Here is a 10,184-nt window from a genome sequence, read left to right on the forward strand (position 1 = left end):
TTCTTTTATTTCCAATTAACTCATTTCAATGATTTTCAACAACTATTTTTTCCTATATATAAAATCAATTATTTTTTTTGTTTTCTATGTAGCGCTAAAAAGTTGAAATCATTAGATGATAATAGTTTAAAAGAATATTGTCTTAATCTTGAATATTCCTTAAAATATAATAACTATTATGATATTGATGGTTTACATTTATTTTTAGAGTTAAAAATTTTAAAAGAAATTATATAGTAAGAAAATAGTCCAATTGACATACTTAATCATATAAGAAGACTCTATTCTTTTCCAAATGCATATATTGCTTTTAGAATAATGTTAACAATTTTAATAAGTGTTACTTTAGGGGAAAGAAGTTTTTCAAAACTAAAATTAATAAAATCTTATTTAAGATCAACAATATTTCAAGAAAAATTAAATGGATTATCTATATTATCAATTGAAAAAAAAATATTAAAAGAACTTGATTATAAAAGTTTAATTAAAAATTTTACATACCAAAAAGTTAGAAGAATAAAATTTTAATAATTTTTTTAATTTCAATAAAAAAAACCTCATTTGAATATTTGGTTTTAAATCTTTGAACTTATTGGCCGCCTCTAGCAATTAGTGTTCTTCTCACCAATAATTTCCTAATAGATAAGAATGATGTAGAATTGTAGTTGTCAATTGCAACTACCTACTGATTTCTCCTACTAATGGAAGAAGGGAACTACAATTGGTTTCAATTATGCACCTGTAGCTTTGGGTGTGGTTCTGTCTCTGATAATGTCGTGGTGGGTGGTGGATACAGGGAAATGGTTGAAGGGACCTGTTAGGAACATAGAAATTCAGAATGGAAAGGTTTAACTTCGAGCACAAGTTCATATTTTTACGAAAATATCAAAATGCTTGTTTCTGCCTCACGTATTTGCCATGTGCTTTATAGTTTCATCCATCAGAAATTAGAGTAGTCATCTTGATAACCGAATTTCAGATGGCATTGGACTGAAATGATTCTTGCAGGTCAAGAAGGTTCTTGTAAAGAAGTGCGTGAATTCATGAACCAAAGCTACACGAAACGATTTTCTACATATTTTACAAGCCTACGAATAGCGTATCCATCTGCCAGAAAGCAGACTAAGGAACTACCTCCCCATCCACAAAACCTGGAAACCTGGGAGGGAATTGCTGAACCTGTGACTTCAATTCCTTCCAGTCTTCCATCCACCGACTGAAGCTTGAATTTTTTGCTAAAACATCTATAGAGACCTCTTTATTCTCAATCAACTTCCTCGAATATTGTTCAAACAAATCAATGTTGTGCCACAACAGATCTCGCTTCTTTACATCACTCTCACTCCTGACATTATCTAGCCACTCCCTGGCTTCTTCTACTTTAGCCCAAAAGCATGAATCTTGGGTCGAGCTGGCGAATTTGCTCCTCTTGTTCTCTTCCTCCGGAACGTTTCTGTCCCTCCACCACTTATCAAAAATTTCATACCTCCTTTCCCTTCCATGCTTAATGTAATGGCCACGTTCGCGGTGCTTCCCTGCTCGGTAGTAGTCGGCAATGTCCAATGGCTCCACAAGAAGCTTATAGAATTGGGAAGCGTTTACCCACTTTCCCCTTCTGTGAAAATCCTGAGGCAGCTTGTTGTTTTCCAACATGTGGATTACACTATTCCAGAAACCCGCAAGCTTATGGCGGTTCATGTTGACTCTGTACTCTCTTTTTGAGCGCCCCTTAAGCTTGAAGGCATCATAGTAACCCATTTGATCATCAGCATCGTCGCAGCAGGCTTTGTACCACTCAATTTCAGCTCTGAAAGGTACTATCTTGGACAATTTTATTGCTAGATTGGCTGCCGTCAGGTTTGGCTTATTACCATCTTGCGCCATTTGTAGACAGTCCTTGGCCATAATTACAACTTCTTTCCTCAGGTTTGAGTTTTGTTCAGAAAGGTACAGGTCTTGAACTGGTTCCTGTTAGTTGATTTCAATTTGAAACAAAAATTATATATATATGCAAATTGACTTTGTTATACATTTATATATACTAACAAAGGGAACTAATTAAGTTTTCCCTAGGAGAAAAAAAGATTACCTTGATAACTAGTTCTGTGGACTGCAATGCCAATGCCACTCCAGCTTCATAGCTAGAATCAGGAAGATCCTCTTCATGAAAGTTTCTAGCCCTCAAAAAGTGTTTAGAAACTTTCCCAACATAATCTCCATACTTGAGATGATCCTCAATGCTACAACTTGGTGAACCCGTTGCCAGCATCAGATACATCATCTTAATGACAGATGCCACATTATCTAGACAAATGGCACCTTCTTGGCAGCAGAAAACATAGCTCCCAAATGGCCAAAACACATTGTCTGATGGCTCTTCAGCTTGCGCTAACAGTTCCAAATCCTTTAAAACACAGTGAAAAATATCTTTGACCTCATCGGCTAGCTGGGAAGAAAGGCTTGTAAGGTGTGGAGCAGCCATGCAATGGTGCCAGAAATTTATCAGGGTATGAATTTTGGAAATGTTGTTAGGTACTATGTCAGCAAAGAGTAGCCTGGGCATGATATCATGCTTTGAAACAACATGGCAAAAGTTTCCACCCCATCGTTCGCGGAGAATTGATCGATGAAGGGCTTCGTTTCCTAGCAACGGAGAGCCGAATGTGATGCATAGCACCGATATTATCGGGAAAGACATGGACTGCAGCTGACAGAGGAGCCATAGAGCTGAAAGAGAGGCTGTTGTTCCTCCTATGGAGTGGCCTGTGATCACCACCGACTTCACTTTTCCAATTAACGACGCAATCTGCATCAACCATCAAACTTTGTTACTTACGATAGCTCTCATGCAAATTGAATCCAATGTGAGATAAAAAAAAACAACACATATAGGGCTGAGGCTTACCGTTAATTACTCCCTCCGTCTTTATATATAATGCCCTGATTCGATTTTATTAGTCAATTTTGATTGTTTTTATTTTGAAATTATCATTTAATAAAATTTTTTAAAATGTATCCATTAAATATTTTAAATAAAATAGTTTTCGAAAAAATATGTATATTTAAAGTAATTTTCAATTAAGATTATTTTTTTAAGGAAAAGTTTCATATATTTAGAAAAAAAAAATTTATTAATATCATGTTAACATCACATGATATAAAAAATAAAAAATAATATTTTAATTAATATTAATTAATTAATTATTAATTATAAAAATTTATTTAATTTTAAATAAAAATATAAAAATTTAATTAAATGAATAATAATATTTTATTTTTATTATTATTAAATTATTTAATACAACCTTGAACTGGGTATCTCAATAATAAATTCTAAAAAAAGTAAAAAATAAATTTTTTTTTCTCAAAAGAACGGCTAAATAGATTGCGTTCAGATGGTTAAAAGGATTTTTAAAAAAATTCATAAAAGTAATAAATAATTTTCGATTGAAAAGGTAACGCGAAGCCGTTTTTTCTTTGAAAGGATTTCAAAAGGTAAGACTTTTTTGTAAGAGGTGGGGATGAGAGTACGAGACGAGACAGGCAACCTTCGAAACGGGGTTGAATGAAGCAAGGGGCCAAAGCTCCAGCCCCCGGGTTGGGGGGGCAAAGCTTTGCTTGTTTCTCTTAAGAAGAGTTGACTTGACCCCACCTAACCGGAAAAAGCTTACGAAATGGAAGCTCATAATAAAAGATTTTGCCGACACCAGGGGGATCAAAGAAAGTGAGAGTCAGTCAGTCCTGGGTGGTTTTATTTTTTTATTATTATTATTTTGATTTGAAGAAAGGAGTGAGGACGGAGGAGGCCGTGTTTGAAGTTTGACCACTACAATGAGTTGGCTTCCACAACATTGAATGTGAACTCAAATAATGGGTCATACTATATCAAGTATTTCCATAAGATGGACCTGTGATAACTAGTACTATATTCTTGATTGAAAACAACTTAATTGCTTTCATATTAAGCTGAAGCAAATAAAAAAAAATTAAAAGTAATATAAGAACCCAGGATTTGCCATATGGCTCCTTGCCCCATTCATCAATAAGTCATTTTACTAACGGAAAAAATGAAAAAGAAAAGGCGTTTATGGTCAGGATGAAATAAAGATAAAGCGGTTGTGATCATCTTTATGGAAAACGGCAATTTACGAGAAGAAAGAAAACGCCAAAATACTTTTGAGGCCCTGAAGCCGGATTGAGATTCTGTCACTGTTGGTGTCTGATGGAGATTTTGAGGGTTAAATGTTGGGTTAAAATTATGATGTGTTTGACGTGGCACTCAAAGATTGGAAGATGCGGTGCATTCCCTGGAATCCAGTCACGGCCAAACAGAAAAAAAAAAAAAAAAACTAAAAAAAGCAGAAACAACAAATACTGAAATCGACTTTTTTGAATATATATATATATATATATGAAACAAATTATTATAATTTAAAACTTATATATATGGAAAAAAATATGTATTTGGATAAGAAGAAAATTTTTAGATATTACATCACAACTACAATTCAAACTCAGAAAAAGGCACAAAATGAGGTAGTGCTTGCAGGTGCAAACTTTTCCATACTGTTTGCCAAAGTATGATGACCAATGCCACTAAAATACAACATCATTTGTTTGTTTACGAGGTGAGTTTCACCCTTTACTGGCATGAGATTCTTTTCATATGCCATTCACCAAGTGATGCGCAGTCAATTTTAGACAAACTATAATGGTAGATTGGTAGCTGTTCCAGTCTAAATTCTACTGTCATATTACATAGATAAAATTATAAATAGAATTATATGAAATTTGTTATATTTGATAATACAATTAACATCCAAATTTAAACTGGTATTTAGGTCACTATCAATTTTTTTCGAAGACAATTGTAATCAAAGTTAAACGTATGTTCGAATAAATTTGGGTTGATTGAAGTTTCTGTTTTGCTCATCTCTACTTTGGACCCTACTTCAGTCTCTAGAAAAGGAATTGTCCTCACACGTAGTGGGGGTCCAAGTGGGTAATTTTCTAGCTTTCATCCTTTATTCTGCCATTTTCACACCTACCATTCGGGAATGCTGTCTTTTAATTACTACCAAGATAAGGACGGACGTACTGTTGATTAAAGTTATATCTCAGCAGCCATCTCACCTTTCCATTACCTTCATTCCCCAAAAGTGCAACAATTAATTTGATTGAGTGTTTTAATAGTGACGCCACTAAAAACATTCTCACTTTTCACGTTTGAACCTAGTCTCTATCTTGGGATGTTGGTGGCGGTATGGTTTATGATATTTTAGACTTAGTTCCTTAGCAATTGATTGTGAGGTTGGCATCCGACGGGTGTATGTGTGTTTTGTGATCCAGATGTTCTTCGATATTCAATGGACATTTCTCTTTCGATCAGAAGAAAAAAACCCAGTTTTCATCTGAACTTGGCTAGTTATTTACCCTAAGGTCCAAGGGTTAGGATTTAGAAGTTTTAACACACAAGATAACCTAGAGGATATATAGTCTATGCGTGAGCTTGGCAATTTCAATATAATTCAATTATTAAGAATTACTACTACACTTATATGGAACAGTGGTTTTGTAAATATGTATATCTAGTTAATTGTAACTAAATCAGGACTTGATTTAAGGTTGAAGTTTAAAATTCGAATCAAGAAAGAAAACATGGAAGTGCATATGATGAATGGAAAAATTATATACTACGACACGGTAAAAGTATAAAAGAGAAACCTGACCTGGATTTGCAAACTTTGATGCATTGACAGAAAAAGCCTTAGCATTCCACTGTGCAACTTGATGGGCTCCTCTGCTTCACTATGACGATAAAGGGGAGCGAAAAGGCCACCGTCTTCAGCATCCAAACGCGCCGGATTTTCGCAGCTCTGGTCTGATCCAGAATCGGGTTGTCTGCCAGAAAACGCAACGTAGGCCACGCTTCCAATCTGCTGTACCAGGTAAGCCCCTGGAAAGGTTGTGTCTGCGATGCTGCATAGCCTCCATGCCTCTTCCAACAATGGAGTCGAGGCAAGAAACGTTGCCAGCGTCTCGCTCATTTCGAATTTGTTCTCGCTTTCATCAATAAATTTTAGAAAGAACAAGTAAAGGTGTGAGAATAAAGAATTTTTCAAGTCAAGTTCAAATTTGGAAAAATTATAATGGAAGAAAAATACCACGGCTTTGAGTTGCTTACCATGAAGTTTCGGTTCCCATGGACTAAAAGTTGTTGCTCTTTCTTTCTGTCTTGGGTTGGGTGGTGGTGGCGTGAGGCTGGTGTTGCGAGTCTTTTGCAAGGGACAAAAAATAAATATTGAAAAGTGAGTGTGAACTTGAATATACGGGTCGAGATGAATTGAGATATAAGAAGCAAGTGGGGGTATTATTATTTATTTTTCAAGATTGAAAACTAAAAATAGTTTGCAGTCTGACTGGGCAATCTTGTTGGGTCAAAATCAAATTAATCATTTAATTTAAGTTTGGGGCAATGGATTCACTAAAGATATGGGTCTAATTTTATTGGAGTAGGAAGAAGAGACCAAGTTAGACTTGAAATGCCGCGTTGGGGGAAGATTTAGTATGCTGTACTCTATTATGTGGCAACGACAAGCGAGCAAGTGACACAGCAACTGTGCCTCAACTCTTATTTTTAAATACGAATGAGACATTTTTAGAAACAAAAAAGAAAAGAAAGAAAAAAATAATACAATAATAAATTTAGAAAAAAAGTTTCACTTTCGATTTTGATTTTTGGCACTTTTAATGGGTCGTGCCTCGCGCGATCAAGACGCGGTTGCGCTCCACATCGGACGACTAATATTTTTGTATCTCAAGGTACAATTGCTTAGCTAAACACGCCATCTCGGTGAATATGACACTAACGAAATTTTGGTATGTACGTTTTGGTTTTGTTTTGTTTTTTTTTTGTGAAATGTTCCTTTTATTCATTAAACTTTTATTTTGTGAAATTCAATCACCAAACTTTTTATTTTCATGAAAAAAAGGTCACGATTGTGACAGAATATTCTATATTCCTTGATAAATGTGCTGTTTTATTGTTATAATTTTTTTATTTTCTCGCATCACAATGTTTATTTTTGTATTTTTTTTTTTTTCATGTTAACTTTTTTATTAGATGTTTGGGGGTTGAAGGAATCTTAAAAGTTTAATAGGTAGTTTTCACCAAAGTAAAAAATTTGATGTCTTGATTTTATGTTAAATGCTCGTTTTAAAATTTATTATTTATCATATTTTTTACTTCAAGATTTAAGTCAATTTATTATTTTATTCAAATTAAGGATTGTTACTGTTTGAATTTTATCCATTAAAAGAATATCTATGAAAAAAATTAATAAATATAGTTAAAGAATTTACAATTAGAGATATTCTAAGCCAAGCTTCTCGTCAAGGCCTACAAGCTCGACTTGCAATGGGTCGAGCTTGGGCATAGTGTTTTATGTCCAAGCGATTTAATTAACTTATTTTTCACTAATAAATATTATATTTTTAAAATTTAAATTCTAAATATATTTAAAATATTAAAATATTTTTATTTTATTTTAATAATAATTAATAGTTAAATGAGTGGATCGAATAGAGCTCGAGTTTAGCTTTAAAAAATGGAAGCTTGATAAACTCAACCCGTTTATGGACACTTTTAATAATAGATTTCATGTGAATGTAATTTTTAATAAATATAAATTTGAATTTCCTAATTTTATAATAGTAAATTATTAGATTTTACGATCAACTTTCGTTAAATTGGTATAATTGAAAAGATTCAATCCTAATTTGAATGAAATAATAGATTGAATACTAAAATGAAAAAATTTGATAAATTCAAGATTTCAAAATGAACAAATAACTACAAATTAAAAGTTTAATTGCTAAAAGTAGCATTATGAAAAAGTTTGATTGCCTGAAATGTGCATTATTCCTTTCACATTTAAAAGACCTTCCTAATAATTTAGCCTACATTTAAGTATTCACTTTTTTTTTCAGAAACTACATTTACGTTTCATTTGTTAGCATTTCTTTTTATTCAATTTTTTTTAATAAAATTATAATTATAGTAAAACGATAACATCCAAAATATAGGCTTGTACGCAGCTTATGGTGAGAAACATAAAGGGCCAAAGTAAAAAATTGGATGTCTTGATTTTATATTAAATGCTGGTTTTAAATTCTAATATTTATTTCAAGATTTAAGTCAATTTATTATATTATTTAAATTAAGCTCTGTTACTTTTTGAATTTTATTCATTAACAGAAAATCTATGACAAAAATCAATAAATATAGTTAGATAAGACTAACAATTAGACGTATCCATAAATCAAGCTTCTCGTCAAGGCCTACAAGCTCGACTTGCCACGAGTCGAGCTTTGGCATAGATTTTAAAGTTCAAGTTTGTCTAATTAACTTATTTTATTTTATAAATATTATATATTTTTAATTTTAAATTTTAAATTTTAAATATATTTAAATATTATTTTTATAGTTAGATGAGTGGGCCAAATAGAGCTCGAGTCTAAATTTAATTAATAGGTTCGATCTCGTCTGTGGACACTTTTAACAATAGTTGTTATGTGAGGGTAATTTTTAACAAATATAGATTTGAATTTCCTAATTTTATATTTAAAAATTAGTAATTTTTATGATCAATTTTCGTTAAATTGGTATAAACAAAAGGATTGAATTGTAATTTGAATGAAATAATAGATTGAATATTAAAATGAAAATTTTAAGATTCCAAAATGAACAAATAACTTTGATTTTACAAAAGTTAATAGTTTAATTGCTAAAAGTAACCTTTTGAAAAAGTTTGATCGCCTAAAATGTGCATTATGCCTTTCACATTTAAGACATTTCTAATAATTTAGCCTACATTTAAGTTTTCAATTTTTTTTTTCAGAAACTACATTTACGTTTCATTAGTTACTATTTCTTTTTCATTCAATTTTTTTTTTGCTAATAAAATTATATAAATATATATAGATAAAAATCTATAATTATAGTCACACGATAACATCCAAAATGCATAGCCTTGTAGGTAGCTTTTGATGGGGAACATGAAGGGTCCAAGCTGTTGCAAAATGTCGAAAAAGGACATATGATGTGATGGCTGCAGCATCAACCGGGTGCTACGTGGCAGTCTAGAAACGCACGTTGCTGAAATCTTACAACATGTAAATCTAGTTTTGAGATTTAAGAGGACCAGATGATCGAAGACTTGGTCAAACCAAATGCAACCCCTAATATTTAGACGCCCTTAACCTAAAATTTACATAAGATTTTATGCATAAATGGCAGATTCGAGTATGGACGGCAGATCTCATGGCATAATTGAAGAATTAACATAAGGCATGTGGACAATTGAAGTCTCCTACACATCATTTTCTTGTTAAGATTTAAATCACAATATGATTTAATAAAAGTCAAAGTAAATATTAAAATGATCAAATTCAAACAAGTTTAATGCAATTCAACTAATTTTAGTCAAAATTCAGTATGAGTTGATTGAAGTGGTCAAACTCTGGTTACTTCACTTGAATCATTTTGATTATTTTCATCCGTTTATTCAAAGTTATCCTCCCTAAATAGAAAAACTATTTGTATTTGCATAATTAGTTATATTGAAATCATAATTTGCAGTTAATTTCGTTGAAAAAAGGAGTGTTAATTTAATTTTTATTTATACTTAAATAAACATCCGTTTAACTAGTTTACAAAAAAAAATCTTAAAAAAAACAATGAAAAGATAGGCTCCTAACCCATTTGTGACGTCTATAATTTTTTTATTATAAATTAATAAAGGAAAAAGTTGCTTAGAAAAATAAATAACCAAGAAAATAAAAGCCAAAATTAAGGACATGTTCGAAACGAAGAAGAAGATAAAGGTCGAAGACGACAAGTGGTGTCGTTCAACGCGTACGCCTGAGAAGTTTGAAAGACAAAAAATTCAAGTCGAATAAATGAAGATGGGACAAACGCTGTGGTGACCACCCCGTTCGACAATCCAATTTAGGGACTTGCGTATTTCATGGGGCCTAAATACTCTCTCTTTTTTCTTGTTCTTTTATTTCTTTTTTTATTAATGAAAGATTAAATTTTTTTTGTCGACCCAGCCACATGACATATGAATCTATACAATTATGTCTCTATCCTGTACATACAATACTTTTAAAGTTGAATCACT

The 10,184-nt window shown here is 32.1% G+C and overlaps 1 protein-coding gene across 1 annotated transcript; it reads right to left on the minus strand.

Annotated features, from left to right (window-relative positions):
• Nucleotides 1-1,018: 1,018 nt before the first annotated feature.
• Nucleotides 1,019-6,347, minus strand: LOC18611932 (lipase-like PAD4). Its single transcript, XM_018114026.2, has 4 exons — nucleotides 6,185-6,347; nucleotides 5,730-6,063; nucleotides 2,090-2,806; nucleotides 1,019-1,968 (listed from the first exon to the last, which is right to left on the minus strand). The coding sequence occupies exons 1-4, from the start codon at nucleotides 6,202-6,204 to the stop codon at nucleotides 1,123-1,125; spliced, it is 1,917 nt and encodes a 638-aa protein (XP_017969515.2). The 5' UTR covers nucleotides 6,205-6,347; the 3' UTR covers nucleotides 1,019-1,122.
• Between the last annotated feature and the right edge of the window lie 3,837 nt (nucleotides 6,348-10,184).

Source organism: Theobroma cacao, chromosome 1 (genome assembly GCF_053813885.1).
Source record: "Theobroma cacao isolate CCN51 chromosome 1, ASM5381388v1, whole genome shotgun sequence".
Classification (NCBI taxonomy): Eukaryota; Viridiplantae; Streptophyta; class Magnoliopsida; order Malvales; family Malvaceae; genus Theobroma; species Theobroma cacao.